The 24,020-nt window shown below is 40.4% G+C and overlaps 1 protein-coding gene and 2 non-coding genes across 3 annotated transcripts; all 3 read right to left on the bottom strand.

The window, feature by feature from the left end:
- Nucleotides 1–1,133: 1,133 nt before the first annotated feature.
- TRIM28 (tripartite motif containing 28) lies at nt 1,134–20,145 on the bottom strand. The gene is made up of 16 exons (XM_072425426.1): nt 19,749–20,145; nt 12,689–12,798; nt 10,742–10,874; nt 9,565–9,697; nt 9,188–9,304; nt 8,305–8,419; nt 7,686–7,832; nt 7,484–7,598; nt 7,221–7,385; nt 7,089–7,131; nt 6,801–7,002; nt 6,067–6,356; nt 5,223–5,325; nt 4,415–4,489; nt 3,896–4,030; nt 1,134–3,282 (listed from the first exon to the last, which is right to left on the bottom strand). The coding sequence occupies exons 1-16, from the start codon at nt 19,990–19,992 to the stop codon at nt 3,070–3,072; spliced, it is 2,340 nt and encodes a 779-aa protein (XP_072281527.1). The 5' UTR covers nt 19,993–20,145; the 3' UTR covers nt 1,134–3,069.
- Nucleotides 11,660–11,801, bottom strand: LOC140341554 (small nucleolar RNA SNORD94). The gene has a single exon (XR_011922913.1). It is a non-coding gene; the product is annotated as a small nucleolar RNA SNORD94 (small nucleolar RNA).
- Nucleotides 14,801–14,942, bottom strand: LOC140341557 (small nucleolar RNA SNORD94). Its single transcript, XR_011922915.1, has one exon. It is a non-coding gene; the product is annotated as a small nucleolar RNA SNORD94 (small nucleolar RNA).
- Nucleotides 20,146–24,020: the final 3,875 nt, after the last annotated feature.

The raw sequence follows: 24,020 nt of genomic DNA, 5'->3' as shown, positions 1-24,020 counted from the left end.
AACTAATGGTAATAGTAACAATAGTAATACTTCACTTACCGTGGGCTGATCAATGAAACAAAGCCTCTACAGTCCTCATCAGGCACCATTAGGAAGATCATTATTTTACAAATGTGTTTATCCTTTTAAAAAAAATTCATATTAATGGTCCACAGGATTTAAATTTAAGAATTTAGTGGTCCGTGAGGTCCGAAAGGTTGATGCTGTCTTGGTTCATGTGCTGCTGTATATGAACACTAGGTATGTCTGCATTACATTTCATCTACCGGTTGCTGGATGGTGACAATGGTTAACCACATCATATTTATTGTATTAAACACTTGTAATTTATAGATACCCCATATGACTCCAAAGATAGAAACATTCTATACCAGGCTAACCTGTGCAGCACAGCTCAGCATTTGTTGTCAGAGATACCCAGTAATCCTGACTTCCCCAGTGTTAGCTGGGTTCAGTTCTGCTTACAAGGTGTTACCTGGTTTAAAGCAGACTTATCATTACATTTTTAGCGTAATGTAAAAGGGAGGTACTTTTACCCAACGGCGAGTAAAAAAAGTTAACATTTTTGGGGAGGTCTCCTCTTCCTCTATCCATGTGCAATGAGATCACCACTTTTACAAATTTGAAGGAAGACAAGTCGCCCAATATTGTGTCTGTGCAGCCCGAGGATTGGGTGCAATGAGGAAGAAAGAATATGACAGCACCAGACAGAAGGCGTCAGAAATAAGAGGTATTCATTTGTGAGATCGGGGGCTTTTATTAGGTAAAGGCAAGTGTATGTGAAAGTTCAGCTTTAAGTGTAATCTTATATACAAGATTAGGGTGTACAAGTTAAGAAACTAAAAAATAGAAAACAAAAAAAAAAAAAAAAAAAAAAAAAAAAAAAAAAAAAAAAAAAAAAAAAAAACACATTCCAATGTAATTCGCAGGTCAGATACTTTATATAGTAAAAAATGTTGGAACACTTCTAGCTGTAGCATGGTTTATATACCCATAAATTCATAGCTTCCATCATGTATTGCCTGGGTATTTGATAATCCACATCAACAGGCACCATGACATATTAACCACACAAAGTTCTGCTGCGATGACCCGGAAGCTAAGAGGTGACCTTTCCAAGAAAACCATTTGCACCAAGTTTGAAATGTTTATTTCACATGAAAGCATTCTAAAATATACAGGCTTCGTTTTGCTAGGAATGGGAAAATTCTGTAAAATAAAAACTAAAATAAAGGCCACTTCTGTGGAACAGGACAAGCATGTTAGCAGATACAATACATTTCTGAAGTGTTACTTTATTCAATATGAAAAAAAGGTAAAAAGGAAAAGATGAATTTTGTTGTGTTTACTGCTTTTACAAAATAAACAAAAACCATTTCTTGGCAGTCAATATCGAGAATTAACAGAACAGCACACTGGCTAATGGGAATACAATGGCTTTTTTATTTGAAGGCTACAACAGTAAAGGAAGGGGGTGTCACTTTGGGTAATAAACAGTATAGTAACAATACAGGGACACGCGCATTCTTTCAAGGTTACCATTCCCAAAGGGGTCCCAATCAAATACCATAGCAATGGTACATTTCTGTAACGCCACCTTTAGTGGCTTGTTGGCCCAAAATAGACACCTCGTCTTTCAAGTTCACCTTCATATGAACGCAGTGGGAAAAGGAAAAAAAAATCTCCATGTTAGAGTGAAAAGCCGATCGTATTTAATCTGTAATTCATAACCTGTCAAATGTCTTACAAAAGACAAATTAAAAAGAAAAACACTGAAACAGACAAAGAATGCGTCAACAAACTGGCTATTTACAACCTAAAGGGAAAAACTGCCTCATATTACCAAAGTTTAGTAGCTTTGAAACTGGCTTTTGCAGCGCTGTAAAAATCTCCATAGCTGTGATCAAGATAACTGTATACATGAAAAAACTCAGAAGTGAGACGTTTCATTGGAATGGCACAGGTAACAGTAGTGTGATTAAAGCCGTTGGTAGAACAAAAGAAAAAATGCCACCATATGCATAATTCAACACCTATCATGAGAAAAATTACGAAGGCTGCCATTGCCATTTAGTTGGTATGGCGATCCTAATGTCGCCGTTACCCCCGACCCCATTCACAGACGTCATACTGCTCAGTAGGTAACCGGAAAAAATAGCTTTTTCAGAAGGATCAGTGGCAGCCTCCATGCTCCTTTCCTGAAAGGTTTCCTTTAAATGCAAAGTGCTAACTGGATTGTTAGCTTGAAGAATCATTTGCTTGTCGATGAACTCCAATTGAAACATCCCAATTACCCACAATCAGGTTACGCTTATGTTACCAGTACTAGCACCCTGTCAGTTTTATGCCAAATTAGATAGCTCACTGATTAAAAATGGGGGGGATTTAGTGAAGGTTCCTAAGGAATTACATGCTTTCAGCAATAAAAATTCAGGGCAATAGGAAAAAAACTAAACCTTCCATCATAGGTGACAGAAGTGGAGTTTAAAAGTACTCAACATGATTGGCGATCCCATCATTAACAGATGTGGAGCTTGACAGTACGCTACAAGAAGAAAAAAAAAAAAAAGCTACAAAAATAACTGAAGAGATTGTTATGTTAGATCATAGTAAATGTTTTACCTGAAACCTTAATTCCAGAAGAGTGTTTACACAGTAACAGCACCTGTCCAGGTGGAACTTTCTGACTCTGATCAGAGAAACATGGCTAACTGCAGAAATTTCTGTGCGATGACCACACGGTTGTCGTATGACATCAGATAATTCCTACTTACAACTGGAATTAAACTTAACCAAAGAAGAGACTCACTGTGAAGACACAGGTGAATGGGGAAAAAAAAAACAGAGAGAATGCCAGCTATTACACCAACCTCTCTGAAAAGTCTCTACTGCCAAGGACAGCCACTCACGCGTGTCACAGCGACAACCTATCACTCAGCTATTGAAAGAGAAAGGGGGAGGACTATAATAAAATCTCCAGTCATTTGCGCAGTTGGAACTCTGTAAGAAACAAGAACATGCGCATGTTTACTTCGATTAAACCATCTCCTTGGATCTGGACAGGAAAAATTATTCAGCATCGCCACTGTTCTTTATGGACGATACGCTTTCGCTGGTTGTGCTCATTGGGGAGCTCCGCTGAGTCGAGCTTTCGTTTTGCTGATCATCATCGAGACCCACGTCACCCGTGAGGCAGGAGAACTTACGATCGCCGAAGAGTAGGCTAAGCTTTGCCTCGAAAAATGCCTGAAGCTCAATGATGGACTGAACCACTGCTTTATCCTGCAATGTACAAACACACACAAGGATTCCGTGAATAAAGGAAAATGTTGCATTTCATTCATAGATGTGTGAAAGCACAACTAATACATTTTGAAGGCTTACATTAATTCCTTAAGAATTCCCAGGCACCATATGTAACCAAGTAGCTTAAATAGTCTTGAAAAACATCCAAAATGTTTAATGAACACACAGGTTCAAAAAGCTCACCAAATACAACTTGCTGGCCATAACGTTGCTATATTAGGCCTATCAAGAGTTTTCAGTTCACATGAATCCCTTCTATGAACTCTTGTTGTGGCCAGATAAGGGTCAACTGACAAAGTTCCAACCTTTTCAATACAACATGAAAGGAAAGCTATAAGCTGCCACCTTTTTCCCCCTCATAAATTAGTGTTTAATAAGCAAGAGGAAAGGTTGTCATGTACAATATCCCTAGTCCTGACTACCTAGAAAGGGATGACCATTGACTTGTGCAAGTCACACACACATAAGTACTTTTAAGGTGAGGGTAGGCATATATGCTTAACATGGATATTATGATTTTCTGACACACTGGCTTTGCAAAGTCAGAGTAAACCTGTATTTTGGAAAAAAAGAAATAAGTTTTTCTAACCTCTGCAAACTTGCTGACATTCCTAAACATTAACCAGACATCTCTAACAAACTCATCGGGGCTGGTGTATGAAGGAGATAGCTTTTGCTGCAGCTTGGCTCGAATAAGCGTCAAGTCAATTAATGGCTCATCATCCTAAAAAAACAAAAACAAAACAAGAAAAGAATGTTATCCCTGCAGTGAAAAGTACTCTATTTTAGAAACTGTACTTTAGAGATCACATTACAGAGAGGACTCCAATTACTGTGTAAACACTGACCTTGGCACATTAATTTTTGTTTCGCTAAAAATTTCCTTTAGCGGACAATACAGCTTACACAGCAGAACATTTGTTCCCAATGCAACACCGGAGGAGAGAGTTTGAAACCTGGGTCTAACTTTTGACGTTAAAACGTAGGTTTTGTGCAGCGGCAATTCTGAGACTCCTTTTCCATAGGGCCAAATCAGATGCGGATCACACTTCCTACAATCCTAGTAATTTATGGAGGCATTGGCATAAACAGTGAAATATGCACTTACCGTTCCACTTGCTAGTCTGTGAAAAGGCCGGCAAGGCTCATGGCAAAGTAATTCCAGCAGTATACGTTCACACTTCTGAAATTAGAAATGAAAAACAAAAGTGGTGGTAAACATCTAGAGTGAAAGTTACAAATCTCAAGGCCAACATTTACTTTTAAAATGAATATATGGAGGGTTAAATGTAAGTCAAGTATAATCGGCACTTCAAAAATGACCCAAGATGGCTCCAAAACAATGTAAGTTATAAAACCCACAGTGATTCTACAACTAGGGGTCCTGTGTGAATTAGAGGGTAAGGACATGTATGGTAGTAATCTCCAGTGTATGGGAGTAAATGTAACATTGCAGGTAGCCCGTAGACATCAGTGCTGGGCACTGTGCACATGGTTACAGCCCACAAATTGCACATCCTTTTGCTTTATTTTATATATAGAAAAAAATAGGTTAATGGTGCCAAAATATTAGGTGGTTCCCACTAAGAAAACCAGAACTCTAAAAATGTTCATACTCATGTTGGTGTGGTGAGAAGTAGGAAGAATGTTACCCCTACAGATAGGCAAAAAGAACATTGGTGTCAGTAGTAACTGAGCTAAGAGGCAGAAACTGCTCAAGGAACCCTCTTAGCAACCCCTGGTTGAGAAACCTTGCTTTAAGGCAAGGAAGACATTATAATGATTCCCCACCTAATCACATAGACCGATATATAGAAAAGGGTCCAGGATACAGGGATGACTACATAAAACACTATTCGCATACAAGCGAATACATTTTATTGAAAGAATAATTTTAAATCCAAGCATTTACAAACCTTCTCATCAGCTGCTGCCAAAGCAGAGGAATTAGCATCCGTTGAAGCTTCTCCTTGATCGGTCCTTGAAAAGTCCTGGCACAGCATGCACTTCCACTCTCCACTAAATGAAAATAAATTTTAGTATGTTACAGAGTATTTTATTTGAGCATTATGGACATTTCCTCCTCTAGGTCCTGGTCCTTTGCCACCCACATTTTTTATTCTTAAAAATATTAAACTAATAGGGAAACTACATGCTGAAAAAGTAGCAGCTAATAGGGGGTGTAGGAGAATAAAATGCTTAGCCTTAGGAAGAAAAAAAAAAAAAAAAAAAAAAAAAAAAAAAAAAAAAAAAACTTACTAAACGGGCCTGGGAGACTCTCCATGTACCTTCACCTAATTTACCTCCGGATTTCCCTTGAATGATGTACAAGCCACTTTCAGTTGCAAAAAAAGTGCTTAAGACAAAGTTACCATGTATTCCTGATACACCAACCAAGGTATAATAAAATAACGAAAAAGAGGTGAAGGTTGGTGGGTTAAGAGGGCTAAAATGTAATGTAACCTGTAAGTCATTTGCCAATTAGGCTGTGAAGAGTCAAAGGTTACTAAAAGGACTCAAGTTCAGTTTTGAAGCTTTACAAAAGTCAGAGCTGGTTTCAAAGTTCTGTAAACTGATAACACAAATTCTAAATATTAAACAGGATTCATATAGCACCAACATATTATGCAGCGCTGTACAATAAATAGGGGGTACAAATGACTGACGAAGACATACAGTGACACAGGGGGAGAGGACCCTGCCCCGAAGAGCTTACAATCTAGGAGGTAATGGCTTATAAACAAGAAATCATAGCAATACCTCAATACTTCCACAACAGCAGGCAGATGGCAGTCTCTGTGAAAGCTGCTTTTACACTGGCCACATAAAAGTAGAGTCCCATCTTTCTGGCACACTTTACAGCGAGCAGCAGAGCCAGGTTCTGGTAATCCCGCGCTAGCACCTGGAGCATCAGAAGCAACGCCATCGCTGGCTGTGCTTGATGGGCGAACTGCAGGAGAACTTTCAGACAAGCCATCGGGTCGCACTTGAGGCTTTTCTTCACTAGATTCAGCTGTGGGGATGGAGATGCCCGTTTCCATGGCTTCCTCCTACCAAAGACAATAATATTTTAAGATCATCCATAGGATTTATTAAACAAAGAGGTAAAAAGACAACTGAAGCTTTTAAAATAAGAATCACGTGCGTGATTCTAAATCTCTTCAGGAACATTTGACAAATACAGTATATTGGTAAAGTCAACATTAAAGGTCACAGCAGCACCTTAACAGCCATTTTTGTGATGTATGGCTACACCTGAGCTTCAGTATAAAGTCCTTAGCATAAGCTTCACAATTACCCTCCATTATGCTGCTTATATAAAAAAAAATCAGCTCTTTCCACACAAAATACATGGCACAGAATTTTCCCATAAATGCCACTGCACGATTGAGTAGCATTATACATCACAAAGCATTCCCAACGGTATATTTTACTATGCATCACAAATGCTGAAACTTTAGGGCAAATCAGTATATAGGTTATCTCTCGCTCACCTTTACAACAGGATTCCCTCCACTTGCAGTGTTCCCCCTCTCAATGACAATTAGATTATAGTCCTCTGTTGTGCTTCCTGGAAATACTTTAAAAACTGGGGGTTGTGTGGCTGGATTAAGATCAACATCCAAACGCTCCAAGCTGACTCTAGGAACTTTTTTCAGCAGTTCATTAACATCACCTCCATCTGTAGAGCGGCCCCTAGAAAAAAAATATAGGAGACTTAGCTGTACAGTAATCACTAGCTGGATATGGAGAATAATGTATGATTTGAAATAGAACTTTACCTTTTCTGACCACCAACAGAATCTAACCCAGAAGATTCACCTTCTAGAGAAAAAAAAAAAAAAATAAGTCAGAATTTTTACAATTTAAGCTAACTGTATCAACAGAAGCAGGATATTAAAAAAGCAACATACCTGCTCTGTCATAGTCATCCTGCATAAAGGTCCCTCTCCCTTGACCAGACCTCGACCGGTTCTGTACCATTGGACTGAAATTAGTAAGTGGTGTCAAGACCTGAGAATTTGCATTATGTGATCCTGAAGATGGCAGGACACCAGTTTTGTCAGACACAATTTTACCTGAAATTAGGAAACAAGTACCAAAAATCAATTAAAAGAGATAAAAAAAAATATATTGCATAGTCATTAAGATAGAATTTTTGGCAGGAAAATCTCACCAAAGAACTCTGCATGTTTTGTCCAGGTTTCTGAATCCCACTGAAACCTCAAATCACCTAATGGTTCAACTGGATCTACTGCAACCTTCAGAGAATGGTGCAGTTGGAAGTAGATCTAAAAGACAAAAGTAAAAATCCTCTAGTGTGAAATGCAAAAGCAGGTACGCAGCCCCATGGTAACCTATCAAGATGATTCATTTACCAGTTTTTTGGAAAGCAATAAAGCTGTGTTATTGTTGCTCTCAAGAGCCCAGGAGGCAAATCGCAGAATGTGTTCCTGATGCTTCTGTAGTTTGTCCATATTCCAGTGTTGCTTCTCTAGTTTATCCTGATGGCCTTCTGTCACTCTCTAAAAGCAAAACAAGTTTATGTTAACATAATTTGAGAATTTTAACACAACACACACAACTCTTGGATGTTAAAGCTGCTCCAGGATGTCCTTATGCTGAACAACATCTATAAATATAAAAGTTACTAAACCACAAATAGAAGGGAGATCACAGCAGCTCAAGTTTTTACCTTCAGTTTCCAGTTTTGTAACCAATACCACATGGTGTGTTTCGTAGATATTCCAAACTCCCCCCACATCACAAAATACTAGATATGCCTACGAGTCTACGTTATACACAAACAGGTTCAGCCAGTGTCATATATAGGACAGCAAGATAAATAGGTGTGTGAAAGGGAAGTGGCATTAGAGAAAACAACCTGAAGTTCAATATGCGAAACGCCTAAAGACACTAAAAAAGTTTAACACACTCCTCAAGATGCAAGGAAATAGCATTTAAAGTTAGCCTAGTGTGTCAAATGAGTAGACAAACCTGCATATCGCTGACAAGTAGCTTTCCACGCTTATTGAGCTCTTTCATGATCTGCAAGATTGCCATTTTCACATCTACTTGTAGCCTCTTCTGCATATCAATCACTTGACGAATCCTGCAGGCCAAAACACCTTAAATTAGTTTCTGAATTAGGTGAAAATAGAAGTGAAGTCACTGTAATGAGCACCTTTAGTACAGAGAAAGTATGAATATTTAATAGCAATAGTAATGTACAAACCAAAATAAATGAATGAAAGGAAATATCAGTCACTGTGTGTGGAGGACTGAAGGCATAATATCACATATATATATGTTTTATGTTACACCATACACACTCTTAAAAGAATGCCTATCAGGCTTGAGTCCAATACAAAGAAATCCTTAAATAATCTATATATTATACATGCTTCTGTACAGTTATATGTTTCACATAAAACATTTTACATATCACATTAACTTTTTTTTTCAGATTTGTGTTTTTTGTTATTTAAAGTTTAATAATAACTTTATTAAATATTGGACATATTTCAGTGAGTTATGCTCAAGAATTATAGCCTACAATGTAAAATTAATTTCCATGCAAAAAAAAAGTAACACTTTTTGCATGGAAATACGCACAGAATTAGGGGGTAGGGGTTAACTTCAGGAGCAAGCTGTGCCCATATGCAAAAACAAACAACTGCAGAGTTTGTCCGTCATTAAAGAGTTACAAAATGTTGCAGAACAACAAAAGATTTCTACTCCAAGTCCTGTGAACAGCCGCCCTCTTCCCATCATCAAGCCTCCATTCTGCACAAGAACAATCAGGGAAGCCCTGTTCGTATCTAGCAGCCGTCCGTATGTCCTTAACTCGGGGACTACCTGTAATTCTTTAAATACTTACGAGTTACGAACATCCTTGGTAGACTTCTGCAGCGATGTATGTTTTTCACTAAGTCTCTTCACCAGAGCAGATAAGATTTTACGCTGGTTTTTGACAGCATCCTCCAAAAATTGGTATCTGTAATGTGAAACAAAATCATACACATATGAAAAAAGCCAAGATGATTTATCAAAGATATGCCCCAGTTTATGCAGCACTGCACAGAGCCTCCCAAACCTGCCCAGAAACAACTTGCTCACAGCAAAGTAGAATGTGTAAAGATAAAATGCAAACTAAGCTTATCATCTGTGAACATTTTATGGCAGTTATTCAGAACAAATTCTAAAATGTAAAAAATGCACTTGTCTTTAATAACAGATGAGAAAGTGAAAGCTTACTGGTGATCCTTGTGTCCCTGTAGTTGGCAATCTCGGCAAGTCAATGTGTCACAAGTATCACAAAACAGCATGAGAGGCTCCTGCTTATGGACTGGACAGAAGACGGTATGTTCCGACTCCTTTTGCGATCCACCTAATAGAAACAAAGAAATCTTTCTTATATACTGCAAGATATACCAAGGTTTGCATAAAGCTAATATTCTACTGTGAAAATGGCTATCACAGGCTTGTTTTGGGGGCAAGGACATAACACTGATTCTATTACCTACTGGAACTACCTGAAACCAGAAAGCCCATTTCAACAAGAATGCCCCATATTTCCAAGATATGCATCTGCTCAGTAATCCTGAGACAATGGCACCATATTTTCCTTCACAATCCTCACTGGGGATCAACTTTCTGCTTGCCCTTTAGTGTACAGAAGATTCTGCACATGCATCCAATGATGAGTGAACAGTAAGGCATTGTGCTCAGAAAAGGAAAATATTGTAGGACTGTTGAGCACGCTTATGAATAACTTCCTATGTTATATCAACATCTTAAGGGTCACATTGTAGCATTATAATGCCAAGAAGCAAACTTCAGATTCACAAAGTTGTGAGGTGTAAAGTTACACTTCAAATTGTTTTGGGAAGAAATGCTATCAGTGTAACCCATATTTCAAATTCTAGTGCACATGAAAAATATTAAACCCTATCTAAACTCAGAATTTTCACTTTATATAAAAAGGATAGTAAGCCCTTTTATGTAAGGTGAAAATTCCGTTTGTTTTCTGTTTTAAGTGCAACAGTCCTTAAAAAAAAAAAGAAAAAAGAAAAAAAGGGTGCAGCACCGCCCTTGGGAATGAATGGGAGGGCTCAGCCTCCCGGGGTACCTACGTCACGCATCCCGGGAGGCTCTGGGATGAGCCTTCTGCGGATCCCTTTTCTTTAAAAGTGAAAAAAAGTGCCGATCTAAGGCATTTGCGGTGAGATCGGCAAGTTTTTTCACCCCATCTACGTCATCCGATGTTGCGCCTGGGTGGGGCGACGTATAAAGAAGAACCCGGAAGAAGATGGTTGCTCCCAAAGCGCCGTCCCGAAGACGGATGCTGAGACAACACAGGACCTTATGTACTGCTCTGCGGGATTGAAGGCAAGTGTATGTTTTTGGCTTCTTTAACTAGATCTTTGGTTACCTTTAACTTTGACAGTATGATCCTTGGTATACTTCACCCGCTGATGGGCTTCCACACAGGTCTCACAAAGCCACTCTGTGCACTCCACACAGTAACTATTAGCGATGGCATTGTCCTCACAACTGGTGCATCTCTGGATAACAGGGGGAAAAAAAAAAAATCAAGTCTGTAATGCAACCACTTTGCCCTCCCCCTCCCATACCGCAGCAGTTTTTTTTTTTTTTTTTTATTGTACATCAAAAATTATACAGCAATCTCTATGTTTATCCACATTTACAAATTAACCAATATTCAAATGGGAGAAACATTACCAGCGGTGTAAATGTAGTTCAATTAATACTACATGTACTTATGTAAATGTGGATAAACAGATATTATTGTATAATTGTAAAAATGTATCATAATACCAATTGTTATTGAAATTCTAGATCTCCTCCTGAGGAAGCGGACTAAGAGCGATTGGAATACCTTGCCTCGCTCGAGAGTTTCCAGAAGGAGATCTATTGGTGCTATTTATATTTGTTTTATATATTGTTGGTGTATATTTTTAAGAAATGTTATTTAAAATAAAATGTATTTTAGATTTTTAAAAGGTTTTGGAAACATTGTTGAATAGGCATTCAAAGTCCCATTATTCACTTATTTAACCAATAGTTGTGTGTAGCCGCAGTGTTGTGATGGGATGTGGCCTGGCTAAATATCACTCCGAAAGGGTCTGAATTGCAAGGTCAGTTTATTTTATTGCAGAAGGATCATCATCTGTCCCTTCTGCAATAATGACCCTGACTGCTCACATTTTCTCCCCACTTGAATTAGTTTAGTGCTGCTTTAGGGATAACAAATGTAACAATAAGAACAAATTTCACTTTCTTGTTTTACACAGTGCAGACTCAATACAGAGTTTTGTATTTTAGAGATGTGGCTCAGTTAGGCGTCAGTATCATGCAGGCCGGTTCCAAGCAGCCAACCACACGTTGACAAATCCTGGAAAGCCTGGACCTGCATTCGGCTCCCATGATATAGCCGAGGTCCGTACCCCTGCGCAACTCATCATTGCCACAAAAAAATATATATTCCTGATAAATATGAATCATTTGCTTTGAAATTTTCTTGGTTATCCATATTACTAGTGCAAAACAAGAGTGTAAAGAGGAACTTCAGAGAACAGACTTCAATTTGATGAGACAATTTATATTGGTGATATTTAGCAAATTTTGGGCAAAATTCTTTTTTGCAAATTTACCGGAGCTTTTTAGAGAAATTCTTTACATGGTATTCTATAATATGTCCTGTTATTTACACCAATATGTTTTTGTTATCAAGTCCTGCAAATTACACAAATCAACTTTCCTTAATCTTGTTCTTAAAAATTACTTTTGATCTGTCCTGGATCTAATCAGTTAACCAGTTAGAAGGTCTGTGTTTTGACAGCAGCACTTTTGAGTGGCAGCGATTTTTGGCTATTTTTGGATATCACTTTATCGATAAACCCTATTTTGGGGGCAATGGTAGCACGCCCAAACTCCTCAGCTGGATGAAGTGGTGAGTAGGGAAGTGTGCTGTATATCAGTGGTCTCCAAACTTTTGCTTCCCGACAGGGTGACGTCATGATGCCAACAACCATCCACTCTCCCATCGCAGGTCTGAGCCTGTGATCTGTACAGGGGACATGGCGCCCCCCCCCAAGTGGGGTCCTTCCCCTGACCCGCTGGTGGGTGCACTGGCCAGAGCGGCAGCCATCCTGCCAGATTGGGGGTTGGGGACCCCTGCTGTAAACAAAGTCCTGACTGAGCAATGATTAGTGTCCACGGCCCTGGAAGACTGCATATCCCCTTATAGATCTGTTGTATCCTCTAGTGAATACTGGTAAAGTAGCCAGCAGCTTAATGCTGCACTTATTTGATTTGCTGCACATTTTATTGATTTCATTAACAAAAAAAAAATTACCTGAATCGTTTCTGATCCTTGATCAGATGAAGAATCCTCTCTAAGGAAGTAGTTGTCAACCAGGTCCCTCTGCAAGCACTGATTCTTACATGATGGACAATTTATAACAGCTGTAAATGGAAAAAGAATTAAGAATTCAGCTAAGAAACCTGTTATGTACATACAGTATGAAAAACAATGCTCCAATACTAAAAGGTGATTTGTGATATAATAAAAAATGATATAAAGTAATAAAAAGGTAAATGTGATAATTTGGTTGTGTCGTCTCATTTACTTTTTCTAAATATAGAGGGCAGAGGCCTTTGCGTCTTGATATACAATGAATTGAGGCGAGTATACTCAAAACAATATTGTTAAACTGAAATGAAACTGTACAAAGATTGCAATGTGTAGCTTCAAGTCAGCAATGAGCGCGTTGAGTAACCATAAAGCTACAGCGGTGAAAGTTTAACAAAACGATGTATCCAAATACAAACCAACAACACCACAACTTCTAAAAAATGTGACAGGAATTTCACTTGCTAGCCTAACAAATCACTGGCAACCACAAAACTTTGTGAACACCACACAACTTAAACTAGAATGTCAGAACTGGGGAGAAAGCAACGTTAACCAGGACACACGTAGCTGCAAGAACTATAAAATCAATGACAAATCCTTGGCTTGTTTCAAAATGCAACCACATGAACATAAATGAGAGGGATATAAAATCCCCTTTAAATCGTAAGCGAAAACCCATTAACTCTCTGCGAGGAAACAAAAGCCTTTTGTCATTTTTGTGAAAAATTAAATTTAGGAAAACACATTTCAGTGCACATTTTTTTCCCCGGTGAATACAGACAAGACGGAGTTCTAGAAAAATCTAACCTCATGTAAGCGATACAGCCAAGATTAAACGTCTATCCCCAGCCTGCAGGAGGATACATACCAATGTGTGCATTGTATACAAGGGCAGTTTTACTATCTTTCCATTTAAAAGGGTTTATGTAAAATCATTTCATCCAAGGTAATCACATTTATTTGTAAGATTTAAGTAAAAAAATAAAAGGAAATCTTACATGAACATGGTGTGAAGTTATTCATAAATAAATCCATATTAAGCAGTTTTATAACAAGACGACTGACAAGCCCCTATCTGAAGAGACATCAGAGGTTTTATTAAACCTGGCTCCTTATTTGTCTTCAGTATATGAGGATTTGGGACACCAAGGGTGTATTTGGCACACAAGACTGTGGCAATTGTGACTTTACTCATCCTTCTCCAATCCTTGACACACAAATTTGAAATGTGAGTACTTAAAGCATACCTAAACTCAGAAGTTTTATTTTACATAGAAGGGTGGACAACACGTAAAGTAAAAAGGTTGTTTGTGTGATCAAGAATGAATGGGAGTGCAGAACCTCCCGGGATAAGTCACGCATCCTGGGAGGCTGTGATATTTTTCTTTTGGTTTACTTTCGCTTTTATCTACGGGATTTATGTTTAGTGAATTGGGAGATTATAAACAATAGTGAATTAATTTAGCAGGCGGCATGTAAAGAGATGCGATAGGAGTATAGGGGCAGCGCCATATTGAGGAAAGGAGTAGTACAGGGTATTAGAAGGTGCTCTACAAGCAAATTTCAAAACTATTTTGCAGATACAGATTTTAGCAAAGATATATATAGAGCAATATTTTTCACATTGCTAGAAAAGAAATTGCATGTCTGTGTATTGCTTTAAATGAAAAGCTAAATTCAAGGACAATACTTACATGTGGTAGCTGCATTTTTCTGAAGCCAAGAACCTTTGTAATAAAGGGTTCTCCACATAATTTATTTTAAGCTGATCAAAAAGTGGGTGAGGCAACACATGACAAATTTGTTGTACCCAGCTCATTGTTCCATGGATATCAAGTAACCCCCTATAACTCAGTCAGCTTTTATCACCTACCCATTTCCATTGTCTTTCCATTACGCCCCGATTGTTATTCACTAATGAACCTGACTGCTCACATTTTCTCTCCACTTTAATTAGTTTAGTGCTGCTTTAGTGATTACAAATGAAACACGAAGAACAAATTTCACTTTCTTGTTTTACACAGTGCAGACGTAAGTTTGTATTTTAGAGATGTGGCTCAGTTAGGCGACAGTATCATGCAGGCCGGTTCCAAGCAGCCAACCACACGTTGACAAATCCTGGAAAGCCTGGACCTGCATTCGGCTCCCATTATATAGCCGAGGTCCGTACCCCTGCGCAACTCATCATTGCCACAAAAAAATATATATTCCTGATAAATATGAATAATTTGCTTTGAAATTTTCTTGGTTATCCACATTACTAGTACAAAACAAGAGTGAAACAGGAACATCAGGGAACAGACTTCAATGTAATGAGCGGCCTCAGACCAAGACAGAGAAAGGAACTGGGCAATTTTCGGCTTCTGAGAAAGTTAAGTTTGCAAACAGCTTCTACCTCTACGTATATAGATTTAGCGGACCTTTAGTTCTCACCTGTCTATGCATTTTTTTGTTTTGTTTTAGACGACCGGTGTTGCTTTACATGACAACTAAGTCATGCTGGGGCCCTATAGCATCTAGAGACAACAGCAAAAATAGGAGTAAATAAAATAGTGAGCGGTGAAGGGGATGCAAAAATTTTGAACTGAAATTGATCTTTTCACAAACCTCTTGATTCTGCCAAACATCTCATGCAAGCCATACTATGACAGAACCTTTTACTGACCTATGACCAGATTTCAAAGCATCCAACTGATGTCTTAAAATATTAAAAACATAACGCAACCTAACAGCACAGAAGTACAAATCTGTCCTAATTACACCGCACTATGGATAAAGTCTGACTATAGCACTGATGATGCCACAAATGCTGGCTCTTGGGACTGCACTGACCCACATAGCTATTATTGAAGGAACATCACCACCCATGTCAGTCCCCACAAAAATAAAAATCAACAGCATCTGTCACCAGGCGCAAAGGTGACATTGTGACCTCAGTCATGTGACACTGCATGGGCCAGGTGATTGGGTGCTAGGTTTCATGCAACATCACAGAGAATAAAGTCAAAAGCTTCCCTGTATCTTATGAGAGCCGAGAGGGACACAGGTAAGGAAGGCATAAGGGTGGGGGTTGGGAATCTCAAACTTTGCCTGGTATGAGCAAGATAGGAGATCACATATAGTAAGGACAGCTACTTCACATAAGTGAATAAATGTATTTATATACTGCTGGAAGCCATAATAAAGATTGCAACGATTGGACCAATTTCTATATGAACCAGGCAGAAGAGTCAGGGTATAAATGTAAAACTTAGTGTTGGCTCAATGAGCTCCACTCGACAGTTGGGAAGACCTGCAAGAAACCTACAAGTGCTATAGGCAACCCTTCAGTAAAACTGTAGTTCTATATTTCTACATGGTGCACCAGGAATATAACCTCATCACACCGACGGCTCCAAGACTTTTCTAGCGCTGCCCCCACTCTCTGGAATGGTTTCCCTCATCCTATTCGACTTGCTCCTACTTTCTGCTCATTTAAAGGAGGCCTCAAAACTCATTTTTTCAAACTTGCCCACCCATCCTCCTCTGTCTTTTGAAACACTACTTAACTACCATTCCATATACCCCCTCCTATTGTGTGATACTTCCTCCACCTTCCAGATTGTAAGCTCTTCGGGGTAGGGTGCGCTCCTGTTGTACAGTCTGTCATTTGCAACCCCTATTTAATGTACAGTGCTGTGTAATATGTTGGCGCTATATAAATCCTGTTTAATAATAATAATAATATTATACAACAGTGAACAACTTCTTCTGCCAGTAACAAGATTTAGAAACTGGAAAAATGCCAATAGGACAAGGAACCAAAACCAAGGAAAACTTGGTAAAGTCCATTCAGGCACAGAAATGCAAATTTTGAAACGCCATGACACCTTCATCCGATAAAACATTAAAATTCATGCTAGAAAATACTTGGCAGCACTTCAGGCTGCTTCAGCAATGAACAGTCTCTGCAGCTGTTAATGTAAAATTAAAGGCTCCTATATGACAAACTATCAAATTCTGTTCCTATGCCTCAAAATAATCCAAAATCCTGAACTATAGTCAGAATCTCCTCAATATTCTTAGATTAGCCGCACCAATATTACTTCTGGAAATGAAATCCTTTTCCCCCAACGAGGCTGAACTCACTTTATTTGATTATCTTCAGGAAGTTAGGAGAATAAGCTTTTTATTGCAGATAAACCTGGCAGATTCTATTCTCTATTCTATATTTCTTACATATAGAACACTCACAAGATGAAACAACTAAGCAATATGATTGATATAAACAGTACTGTACAATGAAATAGGTAAAAATTATGTATGTGGGTATATTTACAATCATTTACAAGGCACTTGGGACCAAGACCGGTAGGATAGCGGAGTAGGTAATGAGAAATTGAAATACAGGTTTAATTGTATGTTATGCCAGACTTTTCTTACACTAGCATTCCTTGATTGATTTAAATACAAATATTATGAGCAGGCCATTAATGACAGAAGGTAGAATACCTACATACACGAAACAGAGTGCCCCGGTCAGTGTACCATGTGGGGTATCCCAGCATCCCCCTGGTTTCCAGAAATGAAATATCCCCTGCGCACAAACACAGGAGATTGATTGGCCAGGACTGAATGAACGCCAATGCACATGCAATCTCATTCCAGCCAATCAGGATCAAAACCTTGAATAGAAAAAGATGGCAGTGCCTGTGATATACAAGTGAAGTTACAAAATTCTAAACAGGCCGGTAAGGCTGTTTTATTGGGACATTGCTCCTGAAGGACCTGTGCAGTCACAAATGTTATTATTAAGGGATTAGCATCCCTTTTTATCCTCTCCTTCATTTAGGTCTCACACGTTCTGCCCCCAGACACTGCAGACCACATTGGGGGGGTTTCAACAGCAAGAGCAGAGCTGTCAATCTAGAAACTGCTGGCAATACAATGCAGGCTGCTGACTGTACAGCATCATTGCAACATCAGAGACACATTAAACACAGGGACTTTTATTGAGTATAAGAAATATTTCTCTGAAAACTAAATTGTTACTTTAACTAAATGGCAGACTAATACAGTATCAATAATTTACATCTTAGATTGTAAGCTCTTTGGGCAGGGTCCTCTCCTCCTCCTGAATAACTGTACGCATCTCATTTGCAACCCCTATTTAATATTTTGCAGCACTGTAAAAGTTGGTGCTATATAAAGGTAGCCTCTTGGTTAAGGACATCCAACATACAGACCCCTCCCAGAAACAAACGGGGCTTCCCTGCTCACTTGTGTGCAGGACACAGGCTTGATTGGGGGGGGGGGGGGGTTGTATGGCTTGCAAAAGAATTATTTTTCTAAATACAGCTGAGGTTGTGGGTGATCTTAGGGACTGAGCTCTTCTGCAGCCTCTTGTAACTCTTTAATGACCAAGACAAACTCTGCAGTTGTTTGTTTTTTGCATATCAAAGCACAAAGTTAATGAACGTCTAGGCTTCATAAAGTTTTTTTTTTTTTTGCTTTGTTTGTGATTACTTCACATTTAGGATTTTATACAGTAACTGACCACACTGCCTAATATGGAGACAAATATCTGTCCTAATTGAATTTATTAAAATCTGTTCCCGTTCCGACATACAAATTCAACTTAAGAACAAACCTACAGTCCCTATCTTTTATGTAACCCGGAGACTACCTATACTAACCTAATACTACTGTAAAAATGTGTATTTTGTAGAAAATCAATCCTAACATGATAGAGAAGTCAGCGAGTGCCCAATTATTCTGAGGGAGTAATAGGCTATATGGACACAAGCGGAGACAATCTAAAGCAGGTCCTCTTTGCTCCACAACTGCCATGTGTGATCCTCTCCCTGAGCTGGAGCTTCAAAAACACAAAGTAGCTGCTGTTTTCAGCAACAGAGAGAGGGTCACACAGGAGTTTGATTGGCTGCTAAGTTCTTTGGGCTCAGTTAGAAATCAGTGGCATGGAACTCCAGTGATTTGTTTACACAAAAAGCTAACGGATAAAATGAGCAGCTATAACCTCCACACCTAAACCAGCAGCTATAACCTCCACACCTAAACCAATCATCTGGAGAGCTCCCACTATCTTATCAGAACCACCACCATCTGCACATTCCAATGCAAAACTCTGCAATCCAAATAAACCAGGGACTCCAGCACCAACCATTCACACAGAGAAATAACCAATCAGCATTTGCAATGCCAATCCTGCTAATAATAATGTACCAGGTAATAATTCATGACAATACAAATAGACGGGAGCTTGGTTATTGGTCACAGACGTTTCCGGGCCAAATGAATGATGGGAACGTCCTAACATACCAGGAGACAATCAATAGGACACGCACACAATCATGGCTCCATATGCGGCATTTGGGATCAAGTCAATTCAGATCAGATTGTAACTCACAACTATGTGCTATCAATTTGTGATTGGTCCAGGTGTTGCCTATTGCAGCCAATCAGATTTCATAATGACTGCAGCAATCTGAATAGATTTGATTGGTCTGTGGCAAGGCCAGCTGTTGTCCATGCAGCCACAAGGGAATGTGATTGGCTGCAATGAACCACATGAGAATGTGATTGGCTGCAATGAACAACAGTTGGTCCTGCCACAGACCAATCAAATCAAGTAACAAATACTAGGCGAGAGTTACACTGGATTAGAGTTCCCATAGGTAAGTGTTCCAGTCACCACGTGGCCCATTAGGGGGTGTGTCTGGTTGCTATGGGTAACAGTGGTATGAGAAGGCAATGCACAATCTGCACCGGTTTCACATAGCGACCGACCAGATGTGGCCTTCTAATGAATGGAGGATGCATTGTGGTCGCTGATGTGCCAGGCGCGGCCTGAAGAAGGGCCCGGCCCCCGGAAGACAGCCCGCTCTTTGTTTGCAGCCTCGTGGTGCCAGAGATGGAAGGCATGCCGCAGGCTGGTGGACGGAGGTTGGACAGGGCCACATCTGCAGGCCGCACGGTATGGCGGGAGTTTGCGCTTTCTCACCTGCACTGGGCTCTGCGCTGCTGTCGGCGGGCTCAGGGTTCAGGCAGCTGCGGCATACGGAGTGCAAACAGGGCAGCAGCTGCGGCTCCCGCTCGGCGTTCAGCCGGGTCTGACAAAGCCCGCAATTCTCCAGCGCCTCCGGCCCTTCCGCCTCGGCCCCGCCGCTCTCTCCATTGTTGGTGGTGGTGGCGACTGCTGCAGAGGCGGCCGCGCTTCTCTTCTCACGTGTGGCGGTGGCCGACATGTTTTTATTATTCCTAGGTTGGCTGGTAACTCTCCTTCACCTCAGGCCGGTTCTCTTGCTGGCGGATGGATACTGCGAGCTTCTCACACACAGCGGCGCGCAAAGAAAAAAAAAAAAACCCCGAACACAGGACAGAGCGGAGGAACAATCAATAAAGAGTGCGTGCCCTCTTTGCGCGATGACGTCTTAGGAGGGGGCGGGGCAGGACCACTCCAAGGGCGCCAAGTGCGGATTAAGTTAACAGGGTGGCCGGCACTACTTTCTGTTCTTTCACTCCTTCCGCGCCTCAGACCGCATCACTTCAGTCAGGATTGGGCGGGAGAACCTGAGAGTGACTGGAAAGGATTTCCTCTCATCCTGATAGCTAATCAATTACACGGTGCTCATTCCAAAACTGATCCCAATCACCAATCACCCATCAATAATCTATAACACTTTGCTTGTCTCAGTCAATCAATAATATTATATATTCCCAGGAATCGCCCAATCAGAAGTCCTGAGAAAAGGAGGCGGGGAGATGCTGCCAATAGCATTTGAGCATCTGATCCTGAGACCTCGCCTCCCTTCAGTCATTATCCAATCAGTGTGCAGCTTTATTCTAGAGTAAACCTTTATTGACACTGATGGTTTTCCAGTGGCCAGAAAACAGCTTTTTTGGTGATTAGCTGGCGGTTGTTGCAGAGTTTTCAGTGGATGCGGTTATGGCACTGGCACGCAGTTAATGGCGGTTGGCACTCGCATACAGCTGCATATTTTTTACCCCCTTCAATCACGCTGTGGTCCAGCCACTCATGTGTGCACTGGGATGTTAGGATGAATTCATGTTTCACATATGAATGATCAGTAAGGGGGTTGGGAATTGTGCATGGGTTACCGTCTGGGTAAGGATCAGTCCCATGAGGGTGAATGATGGAACAATGAAAATTACACAACTCTTGTGGACTTTACTAGCACTTCCACCTTTCTCTGTTACCTGTGTTCAGGCTCTTGAAGTATCCATTGTCTGGTGAAACGTGTTTGAATAACATTGGAGTAATTGCTGACTCTGCAGCCTTTCTATAAAGAGGCCCTGTCATGGCTGGGATTATACAAGAATATGAATTCCACACTTCTCATGTAGTGTTTGCCTTCTGTCACACCGCCTTCTTTTGCTGAGGGTAATCCCTTATAATACGCTTCCTTTACATGGCTACATTCACTGGTGTGGACTATGGAGCTCTATTATAAGGACTACAGACTTATGCACTACCATTCTGTCACACACAGGGGGCGCACAGAGCTCATCACCCCCACCTACTGTGAGTGAAAGTGCTCTGTATGTGACCAGTTTTAGAAACCAGCCGACACGTTTCATGACTCACCAGTCACCCTTCACCAGGGCATGTTATGCCAGGGAAAGACGAGGAATGTTTATTATGCTGGACCAGTCTGATGGACAAAGTTAGCCCGCATGCCAGCACTAAAGGACCAGTTTATATCTGAGGGAGCAAGGTCAGTCTGCGTGCCAGTGGTAATGGGCCAGTTTATATCTAAAGGATAAGATCAGTCCATGTGCCAGGGGTAATGAGCTAGTTTATATCTGATGGGGCAAGTTAGTCCAGGTGCCAGTTGTATTGGTCCAGTTTATAACTGAAGGACCAGGTTAATTTATGTGCCAGATTATAACCGAGGGTGACCAGTTCAGTTTGCGTGCCAATGATGACGGGCCAGTTTAGGGACATCTGGTACATGTATAAGCACTAACATGCCAGTTTATTTCTGAAGGGCAATGTCAACCCCTATGCCAACTAATAGGCCAGTTTATATCTGAGAGGCAAATCAGTCCATGTACCAACTCATGCCCTTGTTACCCCTGACACATGGACTGACTTTACCCTTTATGATATAAGCTGGTCCAGTTTTCAAGCCCTGATGAAGGGGAACCGGTGAACCCCTGAAACGTGTTGGATGTTTTCTGCGACGTTCAATAAAGTAAAAAAGATTAAAAAATGGACTTTTGTATCCGTGTGGCATTGCCATCCTTCCATCACTTGTGATGCAGAAAATTAGGATAACAATACCCATAGTGGTTTCTGTCAACCAATGACTGTCATGGGGGGGGGGGGGGGGAGTTGATAATTAATAAACAGTTGGGGGTTGCTAAAGTCTGAGCCCAAGGTGCTCCCTGGCAGCCAATAGGAAATCATTTCAGGCACCCCGATGACAGTTTCTTAGGGGTCACCGTTAGGTCAATTGTGTCTCCATGTCGCTCCCATTTTTCATTTTTTTTTATAATTGATTTGCATACAGAGACATTAGAATCTGCTCTCTGCTCCAATTGTTTCCACAAAGCACAATGTCCCCGGCTTTCTGATCCACACCCTGCATGTATGGTGAGTTTATCTAAGGGAAGCAGAATAGCTTGGTGTGAGAAGGCTCAGACAGAAGCAGCTGCTGTATTCCCAGAGTGGTACGAGCTCCCGGGCGGTATCTTGGCACGGCTTCCATCGTCAGGTGTTCTTTCCTGTGCCAAAGTGCAATTACAGGGACAGTCCTCATTTAAAAAAAATCTCTAACTGGAACCACATAGGCACCTGACCCCCGTGTGCTGTATGGTTCCTTTCACCAGCACCAACATCACTGCACAGCTCAGTAATAAAATAAAGGCTGGCGGGAAGAACCCAGCGCCTGCCACTCTCAAGATATACACATAAGACAGGTTGGAGTATGAAGATGATATTTAAATAGAATCAGATAATAAATACAGCCACATCTAAGAAGCTGAACACCAGGTTCAATTAAAAATCATCCAGCCCCATCAAGGTTAATTCTACTTTTATAAATGCTTTTTTTTGTTTTGTATTCTATTTATTATTTAGATAAAAAGCTGGATTACAAATTGACAAGCCAACACATTTCAGGGGTTCAGCAGCCTTCATCAGGGCTTCAATAATAGGAAATAGCAAATAAATAGGGATTAGTACCAGACCAAATAAAACCTCAATTCATCAAAAATATACACTGGATTCTTAAAAAACTCAGAGTATGGCCCTTTAATTCTGAAATTTTAGGGCAGATTTTTACTTGTCTGTAAGCCTTCTCTGTTTGTTCTAGTGAATGTTGTCACCAAGATGGAAAGTGGCAGGAAATGTTATAGCTCTCAGCAGAATAGGTGATAGACTTCTAATTCTTTACAACATCAAATAAAAAGTTTTGGCTGGACATACACCAAAAGTACAGTCCCACCACAGTACGTAGGGGGGAGCTCTGACCCACCCCCTCCTACATCCTATTGGTTACTGAGGCTGTCCAATAAAGAGCCAGGCCAATGTCCGTTAAAATAAATGTATTTTTTGGACTTTAACACCTAAGAATGCCATCAAAAACCCATTTCCATATAAACAACTTTGGTTTAGGTATTGTTTGTAGCTACATGGCCATGCTAGGTATAGTGAAGCCATCATAAAGATTCCTTTCCTTGGGATCTGGAGGTCTGTTTATAAAGTAGTGAATGTATCTTTCAGCAAACATTCTGTGGTGATGAATCAACCAATGCTATTTAGAACAATTGCACTTTGGATTCACCTACACAGAATGTTTGCTTCCATAGGGTGGGGGAGGGGGAACTACACAAGCAATTGCAGGAAAACCTCTCAATGAACCTGAAACTGCTGCGGCATATTCTATATGGTCCAAAGTTTATGAACAGGGCACCATGACACTTTCTATATGAGCACAAGGATGTGGAACACCTCCAAATATTGAGTTCAGATGTTTCCAGTGAAAAGTGCTGGTAATGCTATAGCAAACATATTCATCCAAAAGGCATTTAGTGGGGTTGAAATTGGAGCTCAGTGCAGGCCACTCAAGTGACCCAAATGCCCACTGGTTATCCCATGTCTTTATGGAGCCTGACCTTTGGGGACCCTTTACATAGGACACAGTATTTTTCTGTTCCAGCATGTCTGTGCATTAGGCCAGCTCCATAAAGACATGGGATGACCAGTTGGCATTTGGGTCACTAAAGTGGCATGCAGAGCTCTGACTCT

This window comes from Pyxicephalus adspersus, chromosome 11 (genome assembly GCF_032062135.1).
Source record: "Pyxicephalus adspersus chromosome 11, UCB_Pads_2.0, whole genome shotgun sequence".
NCBI classification, from domain to species: domain Eukaryota; kingdom Metazoa; phylum Chordata; class Amphibia; order Anura; family Pyxicephalidae; genus Pyxicephalus; species Pyxicephalus adspersus.
The sequence above is the reverse complement of the archived record's forward strand: the minus strand, read 5'-3'. Positions and strand labels throughout refer to the sequence as shown.

Coding starts and splice junctions, on each gene's coding strand:
- TRIM28 (XM_072425426.1), bottom strand. CDS start 19,992: ATGTCGGCCACCGCCACACGTGAGAAGAGAAGCGCGGCCGCCTCTGCA. Junction 9,698..10,741: donor TCATACTGTCAAAGTTAAAG/GTAACCAAAGAT, acceptor TGTTTCTATTAG/GTGGATCGCAAAAGGAGTCG. Junction 7,003..7,088: donor TCTGTTGGTGGTCAGAAAAG/GTAAAGTTCTAT, acceptor TTTTTTTTCTAG/GGGCCGCTCTACAGATGGAG.